This window comes from Somniosus microcephalus, chromosome 3 (genome assembly GCF_052327205.1).
Source record: "Somniosus microcephalus isolate GS21.2 chromosome 3, FLI_Smic_1.0, whole genome shotgun sequence".
Lineage (NCBI taxonomy): Eukaryota > Metazoa > Chordata > Chondrichthyes > Squaliformes > Somniosidae > Somniosus > Somniosus microcephalus.
Genome location: NC_140989.1, coordinates 331,492,103 through 331,510,890, shown reverse-complemented (window position 1 = coordinate 331,510,890; position 18,788 = coordinate 331,492,103). Strand labels below are relative to the sequence as shown.

General features: G+C 41.4%; 2 protein-coding genes across 3 annotated transcripts in view; both read right to left on the bottom strand.

Moving 5' to 3' along the window:
* Nucleotides 1-1,728: 1,728 nt before the first annotated feature.
* Nucleotides 1,729-12,482, bottom strand: uqcrh (ubiquinol-cytochrome c reductase hinge protein). The gene is made up of 4 exons (XM_085983172.1): nt 12,358-12,482; nt 4,961-4,990; nt 2,771-2,932; nt 1,729-1,965 (listed from the first exon to the last, which is right to left on the bottom strand). The coding sequence occupies exons 1-4, from the start codon at nt 12,400-12,402 to the stop codon at nt 1,933-1,935; spliced, it is 270 nt and encodes an 89-aa protein (XP_085839298.1). The 5' UTR covers nt 12,403-12,482; the 3' UTR covers nt 1,729-1,932.
* Nucleotides 12,483-14,142: 1,660 nt separating this feature from the next.
* pigb (phosphatidylinositol glycan anchor biosynthesis, class B) overlaps nt 14,143-18,788 on the bottom strand; it is a 31,943-nt gene continuing 27,297 nt past the window's right edge. For both annotated transcript variants that reach the window (XM_085983168.1, XM_085983169.1), the window contains exons 11-12: nt 17,645-17,825; nt 14,143-16,863 (exon numbers count right to left, since the gene is read on the bottom strand). In XM_085983168.1, the coding sequence (XP_085839294.1) occupies nt 16,738-16,863; nt 17,645-17,825 (307 nt within the window). In that variant the 3' untranslated portion in view covers nt 14,143-16,737. The remainder of the gene's footprint in view (nt 16,864-17,644; nt 17,826-18,788) is intronic.

Genomic DNA, 18,788 nt, shown 5'->3' with positions numbered 1-18,788 from the left:
CAAGGGCAGCAGACGCATGGGAACACCACCACCTGCAAGTTACCTTAAGTCACACACCATCCTGACTTGGAAATATATCGCCGATCCTTCAGTCGCTGGGTCAAAAATCCTAGAACTCCCTAACAGCACTGTGGGAGTACTTTCATCACACGGACTGCAGCAGTTCAAAGGCAACTCACCACTACCTTCTCAAGGGCAATTAGGGATGGGCAATAAATGCAGGTGTTGCCAGCAATGCCCACATCCTGTGAATGAATTTTAAAAATACTGGAACCAGAACAGCTGCTTTTCAAGTGACTGTCCCACAAAACCCAGAGCTCGATGCTGAGGGCTGGGCCTTGTTAGCATAGAGCCAGGGGCTACAAGTGGAAAATAAGTGACCAGGGCAACTCGCCGACTCCAGGCCATCACAATATCAGGTGATTCAGCCAGACTCTGGGCTGGAATGTAGGTAGGTGGGTTTGGGGCAGGAGGAGTTGGTGTCTGTTCTTGGAAGGGGGGCACCTGGTTCGGTAGCAGCCCAGTATGCTTTTGTGGAGGACATCATCCAATTTACTAGGAGCAATGCCACGAGTGATTTGCTAGTTTAACAAACCCAGTGTATTTTACTTCAATTTGTTGTAGTCAATCTGTCACTTGTTGATGAGGCTCTATGTATCTACATGTACTAATGTAAAGGCTATCGTATAAAATGTAGGGCAGTCTCAATTAATTACTTGTCCCAATTTCATAATATTGCTGGTTCCTACACTTATTTTCCATCCATCTCAATCAGATCCATTCTTTGTATGTTGTGTAGACATGACCCAATATCTTGAATGTCACAATGTGCGACAAGTTGGCCTGTGTGGGATACTTACTGCACATGAAATGTCTTTTAATACATCCCCTTTCCCTAATACTCCAGATTCAAAGGCTAACACCACCCAGACTCTACCATAAGTGGGCAAAAGGCAGCGTGTAAAAGAAATGAAAAGTTTGGCCCCAGCCTGTGTAGAGGTGTACCTGGACTTTGCAATTATGGCGGTATGGCCAAGATCAAGAATCCCTTACAGTAGGAAAAGTACCAAGTGAGGATTTCTGCCTTAGCTAACTACAACTGATGTTGCAGCTATTAAACTTTGATAATCCATTGTTTATCTTGAAGGCATAAAAACCATTTATACTTTGTGAATTGCAGTTTTCAATTACTTCCACTAGATGTCTTTGTTCACACACAAATCACATTTAAGGCAGGGCATCAACTCAATGTAGAAGCAAATACTTCCCACAGAACGTTAAAATAGATCTTTCTTCAGAAGGAAAACTGAATGAAACTGTTGCAGCGCCAGCACTAGTAAAGCATATTGCAGCCCTCGCCATTAGGAACAGGAGCAGTAGTAGGCCATTCAGCCCCATTGACCAATTAGATCATGGCTGATCTGCATCGCAACTCCATTTACCAGTCTTGATTACATATCCCTTGTTCAACTTCAGGTGAGGAAAATGGTTTAGCAGATTGCCAAAGGGACCAAGGCAAGTAAATGGAGTTAAGATACAGCTCAACCATGATCCAATTGAATGAAAATATATAGAAGCTTGGTTTGGCGAAGGTAGCAGAGAGAATCCATTTGTATAGGATGAAAAGAGGACCCAGTTATTACTGCAGGACAGCGCTAGCCCATTTCAACTCTAAACCAGCAATCTAAACAAATACAAAGATAATGAAATGAGACAAGATTATTCAAGTTTGGGTTCAATAAATTTATTTATAATGACAAGTACTACTAAAACAATTGCTGGCTCCAAACTCAATTACAAACACAACCTTTGACAAAAGCAATGCCTGAATCATTGTGCAGTAGACCATAAAGATTCATATATCACAAGCACAGCTGGAAATCAGCGAATAACTGAGCTCCCAACAACTGATTTGAATCCCGGTACTGGACTTCACTTCAACTTACTGAAGATATGTTCAGCCACCTGGAACAACAAAAAGAAGTGTTTTAATCTTTGTGTGACAGCACAGTGGATGGGCAGACTGCACAGAGAGCAGACTGGGAACAGTGTGTGCGAATATCCTATAAGTGAATCGGGAGGAAATTTATAACGCAAATACATCCAATTCAGAACCTTTTAGCAAAATGGATTTATTGCTTTTCAATTGATAGAGGGGCCATCATCAACACAGACATTTGTGTACTTCATTTATTTTGCAGTAAAAAAAAAAAAACATGATTATGGGGAAAGGGCAGGAGAGCGGGACTAATTGGATAGCTCTTTCAAAGGGGCGGCACAGGCACGATGGGTCAATGGCCTCTCTGTGCTGTATCATTTTATGATTCTAGAACTAAAACATTTTAAAAAATTCAATCGGAATTCTTTAGAATTTATACTGACCATGATACTTCCCAATGTTTAATTCTGATCACAAAAATAGTGTTTTCATTACTATTTAATCCTCCTTCAGTGTGAATACCATCACACGTCAAAAAGAAACAATCAGGTGCTTATAGTAACAGTTCCAATTAAAAATAGAGGGCCAAGCTTCCTTGATAAATTCTATGATACTCAAGAAAGATTTCTGTATGAGGAGACTACAGTCAGAAACCTGCATATTATTACTAAGTGGTACTGTGAGTAGGAACATCAGAACTGTGTGCCACCGGGGCACTTTTCCAAAACCAAACGTTAAGGTGAACAATGCCCGTAAGGAAAATTGGAACTCTTCCCCCAAATGAGAACATAGGTATGTATTTACTATACAAGCAAAGAACAAAGTGCTTACACAGTGGTCCCGGGCATGCAGGAAGTCAAACAGCTCCTCAGTACAGGTCTCTAATGTTTGTGATCGAGAGTTCACGCGCTCTGTACAGGCGTCCATTCGTGATCGAAATTCCACACACTTCTCATTCTGCTCACATTGCTCCCTGACAGTCGTTAAGGGATCCTTCACAAGTACAACAGAATGTTTTAAACAAATCAAATAAATTTAAATAGCACCCTCACCTATGTAATGTGTTTAAATACTAAACTTTAAGCATTTGCCCACTATTTAAACTCCTGTTTTCAAGCAAAAGTGGATTTTTAAGGTGATCAAATTAGATTTAATTCTCAATTTTATTTGTTCTGGGTTTGCGACTGTTAACATTTTGTGTTGCTAGGTTCTCAGAAATGTGCGACTCCAAGGAGTGACAGGGAGAGGATTCAGGCCTGCTAGCCCCACATCGCTGAGTTTTTAATCGTAGCCTTGCCTGTGTGTGAAAAAAATAAGTGGATTAAATGGGATGGGGCAGCAGTAGTCTTACCTGTACATCTGAAAGCTAGCTTGCAGATTATGGATTCCCTTTCTTCACCCCCTCCACCTCTGCCTGTGGAAGCTGCGACATTAAATAAATTTAAAACGGAGATAGACAGTTTCCTAGCTGATAAGGGAATTAAGGGTTATGGGGAGCGGGCAGGGAAGTGGACGTGAGTCTAGGTTCGGATCAGCCACGATCCTACTGAATGGCGGAGCAGGCCCGAGGGGCCGTATGGCCTGCTCCTGCTCCTACTTCTTATGTTCTTAAAGTTTCCTTACGACTGGCTCAATGCAAAAGCCACAACAGATCAACAGAATGTATGATCATGTTCATGATCACCTTAACCGTTGAGATTTTCAACTTTAACCAAATATTTCAAATGACAGAGGGAGGCAAAATGAACAGGAAGTCAGTCACTTGACTTGTGAGAGTTTGACGAATCAGCTTGACATCAGCAAAAGCAGAGGCCTGAGACAACAATGACCGTTTCTTGTGTGCAATAAACAACAGGATCTTTGAGGGGGAGAAGGTGGGGAGAAGAGTGTTTTATATAAAACTTTTTTGTTAAACCATAGACTCAGAGTGCAATGTCAGGCCAAATCTACATTCTCCTCTTGCCCACAGGTAATTAATATTAATGGCAAATATTTAACCTTTAGTAAGTCTGGTCACAGCTTTAGTTTAGTCCTACATTAATACCAGGGCTAACCGTGGTTAAATTTCTAAATGTATTTTTGCAGAGGGCAAGCAGCAGAAAGAGGAGGCAAGGAGTAAAAATAATTAAAGTAAAATAGAAAAAATTTGCAACAGACATTTGAACTCAATTTTTAAACAATCCACAGCATACCAGATCATTTCAACTGTATTACACAATAAACACAAGAGTTGGTAACTAGATATTAAAGAGCTGCTTGCTGTTTCCTCACTGATGAAATTACACTATTTTAACTTGCCCCCTTTAACCGTCACTGACGCAATGAAACCGAGTCCGCTACCATCAATATCTTGGGGCCTCCACTGACCGGAAGTGAACTGGGCCAGCCATACCAGCAACGCAGCCACAAAGTCTGGGCAGAGGCTACGTACTCGGCAACAAGTGGCTCACCTCCCGACTCCTCAAAGCTTATCCACCATCTGCAAGGCTGTCAGGAGTGCGATGGACCACACTCGCCTGGATAGGTGCGGCAGCAACAACACAAGACCATCCAGGGGACAGAGCAGTTCACTTGATTGGTACATATCACCAGGCTCAATATCCAGCCCTTCCATCATGGATGTACTGTGGCTGCAGTTATGTATGATCTACAGGATGCAGTGCAGCAACTCACCAAGGTTACCTCGACGGTGCCTTCTTCCCCGGAGAGTTCTACCATGCAGAACGACAAGAACAGCAATGTTATGGGAACACCATAACTTCGAAGTCACACACCATCCCGACTTGAACAAATATCGCTGTCCCTTCATTGTCGCTGAGTCAATATCCTGAAATTTCCTATCTAATGCTATTTTGGGCACACCATCACTACAAGGGACTGCAGCGGTTGAAGATCCATCACCACCGTCTCAGAGCAACTAGGGATGAGCAATAAATACAACCCTGCCCACATCGAGAACAATTAATAATCAAATGAGAATGATTAGATAGGTAAGATTTACACAGATCATTGTGTACTTACCACCAACTCTTCCTCTTCCGCCTCCTCCTCCTAAGGAGAAACAACTTGATTAGCAAGAATAAACAGGAAATGAGATAAATGACAAGTTGATCCATTACAACTATTTGCATTTATACACCACCTTTCACAGATGTGCACTAGAAAAAAATGGATGCCAAACAAAGATATTAGGAGTGACCAAAAGCTTGGTGAGAGGTGGGTTTTAAGGAGGGTCTTAAAGGAGAGAGGTGGAGAGGTTTAGGGAGGGAACTCCCAAACGTGAGGTCTAGGCAGCTGAAAGCAAGGCCGCCAATGGGGGGGGGGGGGGGAGATAACTAAGAGGTCAGAATCAGAGCAATGGCAGGTTCGGGGAAGGGGGACATAGCAGTGGAAGAAGCTACAAAGATAGAGAGGGTTAAGACCACAGAGGGATTTAAACACAAGGATGGGAATTTCAAATGAAGTGCTGGAAACAAGTCTGTTGATGCTGGGTGAATTGAAATTTTCAATACAGAGTTAGATAGATTTTTGTTAGGTATGGGCATCAAGAGATATGGAGCAAAGGTAGGTTAATGGTACAGATCCACCATGATGTAATAGAATGGTGGAACAGACTCGAGGGACTAAATGGCTTCCTCCTGTTCCTATGAGCCAATGTAGGTCAGCATTGACAGAGTTGATGGACAAGTGGGACACTGCAGGACAGGATACAGGCTGAAGCTTAGGGAGAGTGAAAGCTGGGACGCCAGACAGCAGAGCATTGAACTAGTCAAGTCCCATGGTGACAAAGGCATGAATGAGGATTTCAGCAGCAGATGGACTGAGGGAGAGGTAGAGGCGAGCAATATTATGGAGGTGGAAGACTTTGTGATGACGATACTCAGTTCAGGGTTTAATAGGACATTGAGGTGCCAACAAACATGGTCACACTCAGGCAGTGGGTGGGACGGGAGATGGAATCTGTAGTGAGGTTTGGAGTTTGTGACAAGGGCTGAAGATGATGGCTTCAGTCTTCCCCAACATTTAGCTGGAGGAAATTGAGGCTCATCCAAGACTGGATGTTGGACAATATGACAGCACAGACAGTGGGGAGGTTAAGAGAGGCAGTAGAGGGGTGTAGGCTGACCCCCTCAGCTAATGGTATCAGCCAAGGGTGGCACAGAGATGGGTAAGAAGACATGGCTAAGGATGGATCTATTGGGGGCTGCCAAGGTAATGGTGCCGGGGTAGGAAGAGAAGCAATTGTTACAGATGATCTGGCTATGATCAGATAGCCAAGAGTGAAATCAAGCAAGAGCAGTAGCACCGAGCTAGACAGCAGAGGTGGCATTGGAGAAGGATAGTTCTGGCCATGATGATCCTGGCCACTGTCTCAGGCTCAAACAGACTGATCACAACTTTGATGTCCTATTTGACCCCGAGCTAAGCTTCTGATCCCACATCCTCTCCATCACAAAGGCTGCCTATTTCCACCTCCATAACAATGTCCACCTCTGCCTTTACTTCAGCCAATCTGCCGCAGGAAACCCTCGTCTATGCCTCGGTCACCTCCAGACTCAGCTATTCCAATACTCCCCTGGCTGACCTCTTATCCTCTTCAGCTCAACCAGAGCTCTGCCGTCTGTGTCCTATACAGCTCATCCAGAGCTCTGCCGCCTGTATCCTATACAGCTCAACCAGAGCTCTGCCGTCTGTGTCCTATACAGCTCATCCAGAGCTCTGCCGCCTGTATCCTATACAGCTCATCCAGAGCTCTGCCGTCTGTGTCCTATACAGCTCATCCAGAGCTCTGCCGCCTGTATCCTATACAGCTCATCCAGAGCTCTGCCGTCTGTGTCCTATACAGCTCATCCAGAGCTCTGCCGCCTGTATCCTATACAGCTCATCCAGAGCTCTGCCGTCTGTGTCCTATACAGCTCATCAGAGCTCTGCCGCCTGTATCCTATACAGCTCATCCATCTTTGCTGACCCACAATGGCGCCCGAGCTCTGCCGTCTGTATCCGATACAGCTCATCCATCTTTGCTGACCCACAATGGCGCCCATTCCCCCATCCTTGTGTTTCAATCCCTTCATGGCTATGCCTCCTCCCCATCTCTAACCTCCTCCAGCCCTAAAACCACCTCACCAAGAATTCTTCATTCCTCTGACACCGGTCTTCTGTTCAACCCCCCTTCAGTCACCTAAGGCCCCACACTCAAATTTGCTCCCTAAACCACACCGCCTCTCCACCTCCCTTTCATTCTTTAGGACAGTCCTTAAAACCCACCTCATTTCGGTCACCCCTCCTAATATCTCCTTTGACTCAGTGACCATTTTGGTCTGATTATGCTTCTGTGAAGCACTTCGGAACATTTAACAACATTAAAGGCACTATATAAATGCAAGTTATTCTAGCAGCAAGCTAGATTAGAATTTAAAATGTTACTGTATTTTAAAAAGCATCGATATTATTCAAGACACCTTTCCTGCATCTATTAAACTCTCCAAAAAAAATCAGTATGTTTCACTAGGGGCATTTAAAAAGGAACAGAAGGGGGAGTGGGGAAAAATCACATGCAAGAAGAAATATAATGACATGTAAAGTGCTTAAGTGGAAAACAGGAGATGGTCAGGCATGTGTGCATCATCCCCTTTGGTTCTGTTCCTTTTTAAATGCTGTTCAACTGTTAACATCTTCCAGTTCTGCTGATGGGTCCACTTGGGTTAACTGAAATGTTAACTTGCCTGTTCTCTCCGCAGATGCTGCTTGACCAGTTGAGTCTTTCAAGCATTTTATGTATTTGTTTCAAATTTCAAGCATCTGGCTTTTTTTGCTTTAATGTTACGTCAGAAGTGTGAGACCTCCTGGACTAGTAGGGTATTTATTTCCCAACAACAACCATGCTTTTAGGCAGAGTGATGCTGGGACACTTACATTACAGAACTAGATCAAGAAAAAAAAAGGTTGGATATTATCCTAGGTTTCCAGTTCTGCCTTGCTTTCCTTACAGGTGCAGATTCCACAGCAAACAACTGCAACTGAAAGAAAGTCATGATTTGAAAATAAAATTGTTGGCACCAGGACCAGAGGTAGGGGAACATATAGGCAATAGTGACCATAATATAATACGCTTTAAGATGATAATTGAGAAGGACATAAGCATGATGAAAACCAGATTGGAGAAAAGCTGATTTTGAGGGGCTGAGAATAGAACTTGGGAAACAAAAATGGGCAACAATATTGGCAAACAATGAAGCAGAACAGCAATGGGAAACATTTAAAACGGTGTTCAACAGAGTGCAGGAAAAATATATTCTGCTAAAAGGAAAGAACAAACTAAACAATAATGAGACTCCATGGAAGAATAAAACCATAAGGGAACAATTGAGGGTAAGGAAAGAGGCATACATTAAGTACATAAACAGCAGGGGAGAGCATGATAAGAGAGGATACGAAAAGATTAGGAGAGAAGTCAAAAAAACAATTACGGAGGCGGAGAGGAACTATGAAATTAAATTATCAAGGAACATAAAAGAAAATAGTAAAATATTTTATAGGCACATCAATAAAAAAAAGGTTGGGATGGGACTAGAGCCATTAAGGGATAGACAGGACAATACCACAGGTAACGATAGGGAGATGGCAGAAATATTAAATAATCATTTTGCTTCAGTATTTACCAGGGAGATAGACATGTCAGGTGGACATGACATTGGATGATGAGATTAGTAATGAGATAAGTGCATTTAACATTTTTAAAAAGGGGATATATTAAATTAATTAATCAAACTCAGAGGATAAAATCCCATCCATGCATTTTAAAAGAATCTAGGGAAGAGATAACAGAGGCATTACTAGCATATTTAATAATTTGTTAGAAAAAGGTATAGTGCCAGAGGACTGGCAGATAGCTAACGTAATACCTATATTTAAGAAGGGGGATAGAACATGTCCAGGGAATTATAGACCAGTCGGTTTAACATCAGTGGTAGGAAAAATAATGGAATCTCTACTAAGAGAAAATAGAACATCTAGAAACCAAAAATATAATAATGAATAGTCAACATGGATTACAAAAGGGAAAGTCTTGCTTGACCAACCTTATTGAATTTTTTGAACAGGTAACAGAGTAGACAGTGGTAATGCAGTAGATGTAATTTATCTGGATTTTCAAAAGGCCTTCGATAAGGTACCCCATAATAGATTGATGAACAAGGTCAGAGAATGCAGAGTCAGGGGACAAGTAGCAGAATGGATAGCTAGCTGGCTTCAGGACAGAAAGCAGAGAGTAGGAGTAAAGGGTAGCTATTCACAGTGGCAGAAGGTGGGTAGTGGTGTTCCACAAGGATCAGTGCTGGGACCACTGCTGTTCACAATTTACATTAACGATTTAGACTTAGGAATCAAAAACACAATTTCTAAATCTGCAGATTTCACCAAATTGGAGGGGGGGGGGGGGGGGGGGGCAGAGATAGTCAATACTGAGGAGGAATGCAACAAGTTACAGGAGGACATTAATAAACTTGCAGAATGGGCATATAATTGGCAAATGAAGTTCATAAATGTGAGGCATTACATTTTGGTAGGAAGAATAGGGAGGTCACATCACATGGAGCCGTCTGGCATGACGGTTTATTCCTGAAACTTATCGAAAGTGGGGTAGGAGGGAAAACATATGATGTAATTAAATCAATGTATACAAACAACAAATGTGCAGTTAAAATTGGAGACAAACAAACAAAATACTTCCCACAGGGGCGGGGGGTGACGCAGGGCTCGCCAATCTCACCGACACTCTTTAATATTTACATAAATGGATTGGCAAAACTACTTGAACAATCTACAGCACCCGGCCTCACCCTATATGAATCCAAGGTTAAATTCCTCCTCTATGCAGACGACCTGGTTCTGCTGTCACCTACTAAAGAGGGGCTACAGCAAAACCTGGACCTGCTGGAGTCGTACTGCCAGACTTGGGCCCTGACAATAAATCCCCAAAAAACCAAAGTCCTTGTGTTCCAGCAAAGATCCAAACATCAGGGACCCAAAATAAATTTCACAGTAGGAACAACCAAAATTGAACAAACCACTAACTACACATACTTGGGCTTAAAAATCAGTTCTACGGGAAACTTCAAACTGGCTGTGAATGAACTGAAAGAGAAAGCAAGAAGGGCTTTCTATGCCATCAAAAAATCAATCCAAATAGAAATCCCAATTAGCATTTGGCTCAAAATTTTCAAATCAGTAATTGAACCAATTGCACTCTATGGCAGTGAGGTATGGGGACCGCTAACTCAACAAGAATTTGCAAAATGGGACAAACACCCAATTGAGATCCTACATGCAGAATTCTGTAAAAGTATCCTCCGGACTCAAAGGAAAACAGTAAACAATGCATGCAGGGCGGAACTAGGCCAATATCCATTAATAATCACTATCCAAAAAAGAGCCACCAAATTTTGGAATCACCTACAAATGAGCAATCCCCAATGCTATCACTACGACGCCCTGAAATGCCAAGAGCTGACCATAAAGAAGAATACCCTCAGTCAACTAGTCCTGGGACTCAGTGAAGTAACTACTAACAATACTAACAATAACCAGCCCCAGGACAGTGACAGGGTAACACAAAGAATTCGACCCAACACAATCGTCGCTAAGCAAAAGGAAAAATATCTGACATATTGGGCAGAAACAACAAAAACCCAAAGCAAACTCAATTGCTACTTGGCCCTAAACAGACAATACAACATAGCTGATTACCTGACCATGGTAAAGGATAACAAACTGAGAAGAACCTTGACAAGGTACAGACTTAGCGAACATAGCCTAGCGATCGAAAAAGGCAGACACAGGCAGACCAGGCTGCCAAGAGAGGACAGGATATGCTCTCACTGCAGTCAGGGAGTGGTGGAGACAGAGATGCACTTCCTCACAGCTTGTGGAAAATATCAGGGCATCAGGGAGAATTTCTACCAAAAATTCTCACAAATATGCCCTGATTTCAGAAATCTGAATGACAACCAAAAACTCCCATTCCTACTGGGAGAGGAGAGAAGCTGTGTAACGCTGGCGGCGCACTATGTTGCAGCTTGCCATGAACAGAGGGACAACCAGTAAGCTAAGAAAAAAATATATATAAACAATGCGAATGTATATTTATACACTCAGGGATATACCTGTTTATACACTGTATGAATAGAACTGCGTTTATGTGCTGAACCATAAATGTATTTTGATGCTTTGGCAACATAAGATGTAACTTATCATGCCAATAAAGCGATTTAAATTGTAAAATTGTGTGAATCTAGGTGGGATAGAGGAACAAAGGGATCTAGGAGTACAAATACACAAATCACTAAAAGTTGTGACACAGGTTAGCAAGGCCATAAAAAAAGCAAACCAAGCACTAGGGTTTATTTCTAGAGGGATAGAATTGAAAAGTAGGGAGGTTATGCTAAACCTGTATTGAACCTTGGTTAGACCACACTTAGAGTACTGCGTACAATTTTGGTTGCCATATTATAAAAAGGATATAGAGGCACTGGAGAGAGTGCAGAGAAGATTTACAAGGATGATACCAGAAATGCGAGGGCACACATACCAGGAAAGGATGAACAGGCTGGGTCTCTTTTCTCTTAAAAAAAAAGGCTGAGGGGTGACCTAATAGAGGTCTTTAAAATTATGAAAGGTTTTGATAGAGTAGATACAGAATGTTTCCACTTGTGGGGAAGAGCATAACTAGAGGCCATCAATATAAGATAGTCACCAAGAAATCCAATAGGGAATTCAGAAGAAACTTCTTTACCCAAAGAGTGGTGAGAATGTGGAACTTGCTACCACGGGGAGTGGTTGAAGCGAATAGTATAGACGCATTTAAGGGGAGACTAGACAAGCATATGAGGGAGAATGGAATAGAGGGTTCTGCTGATAGATTTGGAGGAAGCTGGTGTGGAGCATAAACGCCGGCATGGACTGGTTAGGCCGAAAGGCCTGTTTCGGTGCCGTATATCCTATGTAACCCTCCTTAATAGCTGGGGAAAGCGAGTACATCAGTGAATAAGATACTGCAAGAGCTAGAAACAAAATGCTGAAAACACAGCAGGTCGGTCAGCACGGGTGGGGAGGAACGAGAGTCGCCGTGCACATTAGTGACCTGATCAGGAAGGAAGGACAAATCCAAGCCAGACTGACCCCGGCCCCCGCACACGGTCCCGCAATCCGTTTGCTCGAGTCTCCTCACATTACAGCTCGACCACCCTTGCCTCTGCCCTTGGACTCACCCCCAATCACCGCTCCGCCCACTCCTGGGTAACCCCGGCCCAGGCTTGCCCTTGGCTGTCCACCGGGCCCAGGCTCAGAGTTACAGCCAACTTTCACAACCCGGCTTCAACTACTGCTGCTACCCCTAACCTGCTCTAACTGGGCCTCACCTCGGGCTCTCCGGTGCTCAACATCACCTCGTCCCCGAGACCCATGGCGCCGACTTTCCGCTCAGACCCGACTTAAAGAAAAATACTGCGCATGCTCAACCGGCCTGCAATGACGTCCAGATCTAAACACCCGGATGCCATCACCAAAGTATAGACCGTATTCACCGGCAGGAAGTGGTACGGCGCGTGTACTTCCGGGTTAGGACGCCAAGCTACCGATATAGTGTTTTAATTCATTTGAATTACAAAGGCAATGCGGCCAGGCGGTTACTTTTCTTTGCTAATAATCAATTTGCATTTTATGTTTTACTCTAAACAAGGCTAAACCCTACCCGCCGCTGCTAGAGTAAATTGCACGTCTTTTTATTGCGCATAATCAACATAGGGAGCACGAGGCTTTTGCATACAATATTTATTCAATAAACAAACACGTCCAAATAGTACACAAATAGCAAAGTTACGAGTTCACTGTGACGTTCCCAACGTCATATTAGGTTTGATTGGTTCTGATAAAAGGTCATCGACCTGGAACGTTGTTGGAGGAAATTTTAAAATGGCACCGTAGTGCCTGCTGAAATACTTGACATTCATTGACATTTTGCAGACACTGGCATAACAGACAGCTGACTTGATCTGCTTACGCCAAACATGTGATGTCACTTGTACAGAACAGTAAAAGTTGTTTGCGAACAGTATAATAATATAATCAACTTGTTTTTGACAGAATGTGATTAAGGGTTGCTAAGGTATCGGATTGGCCAAAGTTAAAGGATGCTAAAGTACCAGATTGGCCAAGGAATTAATGTAATATGGTATCTTTCCTGTTTTTAAATTGTATAAAAGGAGCGCGGCTGCTATTGTAAAGCTAAGAAGCTGGCGATTGCACCAAGGGGGTGTATAGCACTTCTCCCAGAGCGCTCTGTAAATAAAAGTGTACTCGCACATTCCAGCAAGGTCCGCAGTAGTCTGAGTTTATTGCTCTATAAGTCGGAGTTGGGTATACGTTGACCCTGTATATCACTGGGTCCGTTCAGGCTCCAATTCGGCAGTAACAAACGTTAACTCTGTTTCTCTCTCTTCACAGATGCTGTCTGACCCGCTGAGTGTTACCAGCATTTTCTGTTTTTATTTACATGCTTGATAACTGCACCTCAAGAGGTTGTGCGTGCGGATATAATTAGAAGCATTTTTCTTAGTTTAGGATAAAAGTAAGACGGACTTACTGCTGCTTAAGTCGTACGTACCGGCATTGCAACATTTTTTTAAAATCATGACTTTGTTTGCAGGGATCATTTTAATTAGTTGATTCAAGGTTTCGCATTCGCCAATGGTAATGTATACAAGAGAACAAAGCCAATTCTATGAAGAACACTTTTGGTTGAGTAATGAAGCTATTATAAATGAATTTCTTCCTACCCCTTAAGTAGCATTGCATAGCAATAAGCCAGGCAGAAATTTGCGTTCATGGGTTTGCCTCTATTACAACTATCTGAGTATCTGGTAGAGAGTAAGAACCTCCATACTAGGGAAGTGTCTAACCCTAGTTAGCAGTCTACAGACCCAAACCCCTTAACAATTTCCAGTACTTTAAAGTATATTTTTCTCTTCAACAGTTCCAAAGCAGATCCTATAATCAGACCCTACCCCCTATGATCCAGAAACTATCTTTTTGAGATCTACCTATTCAGAGGTTGTGTGACAATTACAGTAATCCGCATAGTGGAATTTGTGATTTAAACAATTAGTACAATGTGATCAGTCTGATATCAAAAAACAGTACAAGCCTTTACAAACAAAATAACCAAATATTTATTTCAAATTAATGAATACAATGAAACTTCAGAATTACAGAAATATAGAAGAGTGCAATGATTAAAAAAGCGCCTTAGCATTGTCCTTTAAAATTTTCTGATGATCCGAAGATAAGCCATTCTGGTGGACAAAGTTTTTTGATAAAGAAAAGGAGACTTTGCTTGCATTATTTTAGCACTCCAGCACAACTTAGAGAACTCTTTGCAATAACCAAAGCCCAGCTTTCTGTCTAATATTTTGGTTTTGGAGTTAAAATTCCAACTATACTTTAAGATTAGCATTCATAAACATAATTAACAATGAGGTTAGATGATCAGCTGGAATATGCCAGGGTTACATTCAGACAATTAACAATGCTTGATGCACTTCAAACATACCAACAATTTCCTATTTAAAAAAAACTCAAATCACAATCTCAGAGTCAGATCCAAAGTCTATCACAAAAATAAATATGCCTAATTACATTTTTAAAAAGTAAGTAGTATTAAAAAGAGTCAGTACTATTTCAAAACAGTTATCTAACCTAATCGCTGAAAAGATGAAGTAAATTTCTCAATGATACTGGGGGAAGGCTCCTGTAATGCTTGACTGGAATTCAATCAAAAGGACAATACTGGAGTTTTAAAAATCTGGTCTTTGGCTCAGAGAATTAGGGAATTGCTTTGCTTTATTCAGTGATTTATATCCCCAGCCTTCTCTATAAAAGGCAAACATGTCACATGGGGAACTGCAAACCCACAGTCTACTTTTCCTGATGTGAACAGACACAAGGAGATAGAGATCACAGAAATGACACTTTGAAACTGTAAGAGAAGTGAAAACTAAGCAGCTGGTCAACCCATATTGTAAGAACTCTGGGTTTGGTATCCCGACAAATATATATGTCATTCACCCCCTTCGCCTTAACTCCTCATCAAAGAACCATTTGGGGTTTACTGCCCAGTTTAGGTCTAGGAGCAAATGATGCCTTAATTTGGTTCACCGAATTGTCTGATCACCAAATTGAATTTGAGTTTATCTTACCAGCCATCAATTACAATGCCCGCAAGCTAGTGAATGAATTAACCCTTTCTTGCCAAATCAAAGAAATCAGGCAATAAGTCATGCACCAACAATTATTTATTGAGTACAAGATCCTAATTATCACTACTTAAATTTAAACAGAGTATAGAAATAATTAATAGATATGGTTATAAACAGGGTTACCTAGCAATTGGAAGAACATAATTAAAAGATAGTTACTTTATGAATTAATCACAGAGGTTGTAAAGGCAGCTCTGTGTACTCTCGTGTGTGGACACTTCGGCAGCTCAGTGTATTACCGATCCAGCATTAACTGGATTGGTGAATTTTAAATTATAGTTGAGACCAGTGTCTCGGACTGCTGCAAACTGGTGAGATTAATTTAGGATTAACTACTTAGATAGCTGACGATTTAAGATCATTGCAAGGTCAGTCTATTGAATAGGTCAGAATCTGTGTTGGTGATCTGCAATGTTTCCAGAGCTTCTGCAACCATTTCCATATGAGCAGCATGGTTGGGTTGTTGTTCTTCCATCCTCTGGGATAGCAATATTTGCTTCTGGAACATCAAGTTGATGTTGGTGAGGTTATCTGTTCCACTCGGATCCTGCATTCCAACTGAATCCACCTTGCAAACGAGTAACTGTATCTGAGCGAGCTGGCTTATCTCTCACCTTCCTTGATTTCAGGCAACTTGTACAATTAAGTGATACACTTATCTCTGTCTGTAATTGTGGCTAGTGTAGCCATACAATCTGATTTTTATAACCTCTTACTCACTCTCTGTCCTGAATATAATTTTACTTGTAAAGGTACTATATCTGCTAGGGATAGAGACGACAAATAGAATCTTCTAACTAGCAAAGATAATCTAATATAGACAAAAAGAATTTGCTAGAGGTGTGCCAAACACCTGATTATATACCTTAAATTCAAAGAAAAGCCTCTTTCCTTTCAATTGACCAATCTGGGTGACTCGTGTAGCAGAAGGGTTCAGCTTTTATGGTGTCAATCATTTCTAACAGTCACACAAGTTCCTGGAAGATGACAAAGTTAAATAGGCATAGATACCTAGACATACCAGGTCCCATTTTCACTCCTCTAACTTCTCAATCATTTCTTTAACAAATGGTCCTACACAGGAACAGATAAGGTATGGCATTTTTATGTCGGTTAACGAGCTATTCCTGTGCTTATTCGTAATATTGGCCATCTTATCACTGGCAAGGAATATTCTGTTCCAACAAACACCTTCATGGTTTTAATAAGTTAAATTTCCCAGCATTCAGTTGAACGACTGACTCCATAGTGTGTGGCTACCTTTAAGCTGAAACTCCATTTTGAGAACACATTTTAGGCAATTTACAGGGCATTTTCCTTGCAATACCTCCCATTGATTGAACAGTTACACAGATACATGGGGCATCAACTCGATTGTCCAGAAGCACACAAATAAAGACATCAGATTTGGAGGGGCGAAAACACATTTATAAAACAGTTGAGATAGCAGATACATTTACGTACAAGTTTAAAGTATAAAAAAAGTCATCTATCCATTTTTTTTCTTTCATATACATGAATGTGGCTTCCTAGTCGGCCATCTGGCACATGAGTGTGAAAAAATGTTGCAGTTTTCACGTAGTTTCTGGTCATCAGGAATGGTTCTATTTTCTTTGATGAGAAAGAAACAAAATCTCCAGGTTAGAAAATGCTTAAAACTGTAGCAGATTTAACGCTATTTGTTCAAATTTACTGTCAACATATACTCTCACATTGTTACTCTTTAATGCTGGTTGGCCTGACTTGAGAAGATTTACTAACAAACAAATCTATAAAAGGTTAGCTTTCTTTTAATACATTTCCTCTTAATTTCCCGACTTCCATGCTCCCCTATCTTAGTTGAAAGGACAGGGCAGGGCAGGGCAGGCTGCGCTGCAAATCTTTCCTCACAGACACTTTTACTGCCACTCAGTCAATGTGACCTGCTTCATCCTGATTTTAGAACAGTTACATTTATAATATCAGTTAAGGCTGCAATTTAAATAGCAAAGGAGGGAGAGAAAAAGCAATTCTTAAATTTAAAATAAAATACAGCTGAACAATCTGTGTTTTAGGCTGTGATTTTCCACATCAGTCTCAATTATCCCATGAAAAGAGGCACTGAGCCTTCAAATCATCAAGACTCCGTTACTTCTAACCATTCGCCACTCCAGAACTCAAAAAGCACCAAAACCAAAGGATCTTCCAAAAAGGAGCCTGCTGGCAAGATTCTATAATAGCCTAGAATGCATATTTTTCAATTTGTAATATTACAACCCAACATCACCATTATTAGGAAGTGCTGCCTATAAGCAAGAGGAAAACAAATAATGTAGTCAAGCCAACCCACACCATTCCCTAGCTAGCTTGGAACAAGTCGCCATTGGTCAGTTGGCCAATAATATATACATACCTGTTCCATTACGTTATAAAATATTAGGTGAGTAGGAAGGGAGGCTTGACCAGAAAATCTTATGTTCAGCCACTTAAGTGGCTCCTCGAAAAACAAGTCAGCTTCATCAACATAGCTATTATTTCCAGTCAGGTCTGGAGGACATTCCAGAAAGTGCATTTTTAATGGGCAATGAACATGGCTGTGGAGAAATGAGAAAGAATTGAGAGACAGGCAAGCTTCATGCACCACACAATTATTGAGAATAAGTATTTCTTATTCATTATTTCCTCCTTGCCTGCCTTCTTTTGTCTTCCCACATCAAGTGACTTTTCCAGCTGTGAGAATGGGCTGGAGACCCACCTACAGATCTCGGCCAATACCCTGATAAGCAGCCCTGCAATTTTCTCTCCATTTCCGTGAAGTAGAAAATAAAGCAGTTCTTATTAGGGATTTGTTTTTCAAGATTACAGAGCTTCAGGCAGGACCAGGCATTTATGAATGGGAGGTCTGCATTTTCTCTTTGAAATGTGATGGTTCTCCTGTATTATTTGGATAATGTTACTTTGGGGAATTCGGTTCGGTTGCATTGGAAGTGTATGCAATCTGGATTTATCACCATTTCCTTGACTGTTACTCTCCACTTTATAGTTAACTGACTGGAGATGCATTTGTAGTCGGCCCAATATTCTTTTCATTCCCTTTCCTCTGGTCAAATGCTCCAATATTGCAAAACAGTCTAAGTGAGAGGTGAGTCACTCCGGGCATGTTTTGAGCACTCATTTGCCCACTTTCTTCACTGGGAATGACAAACAGGTGAATAAAGAGAATAATGTCTTTACTATACACAAATACTGGCACTGAACACCTCTCCATTAAAAAAAAAAATCACTGGCTACATAAAAAGTACAGTACTTGCCAATTAGATTAATGGCCAGAGAGCTATAGACCATACATAATTTCCAAAACATCCATTCAATTTTCCAATATGGCATTGAAAGAATGAAATAGCTTGAATTTATATTGTACCTCAGGGTGTACCAAAGCACTTCACAGCTAATGAAGTACTTTTTTTGTTTTTTTTGTTTTGAAGTGCAGTCACTGCTGTAATGCAGGGAGATGTGGCAGTTAACTTGCACATAGCAAACAGCAATAAGATGTTGGT

Bases quoted from the DNA above. Each gene is read 5' to 3' on its own strand.
- uqcrh (XM_085983172.1), bottom strand. From the start codon at position 12,402: ATGGGTCTCGGGGACGAGGTGATGTTGAGCACCGGAGAGCCCGAG. The intron at 4,991-12,357 runs GTGAGGCCCAGT...GTTTCTCCTTAG, and splicing joins TGAGCACCGGAGAGCCCGAG to GAGGAGGAGGCGGAAGAGGA. The intron at 1,966-2,770 runs GTAAGCACTTTG...TTGTTGTTCCAG, and splicing joins TGCATGCCCGGGACCACTGT to GTGGCTGAACATATCTTCAG.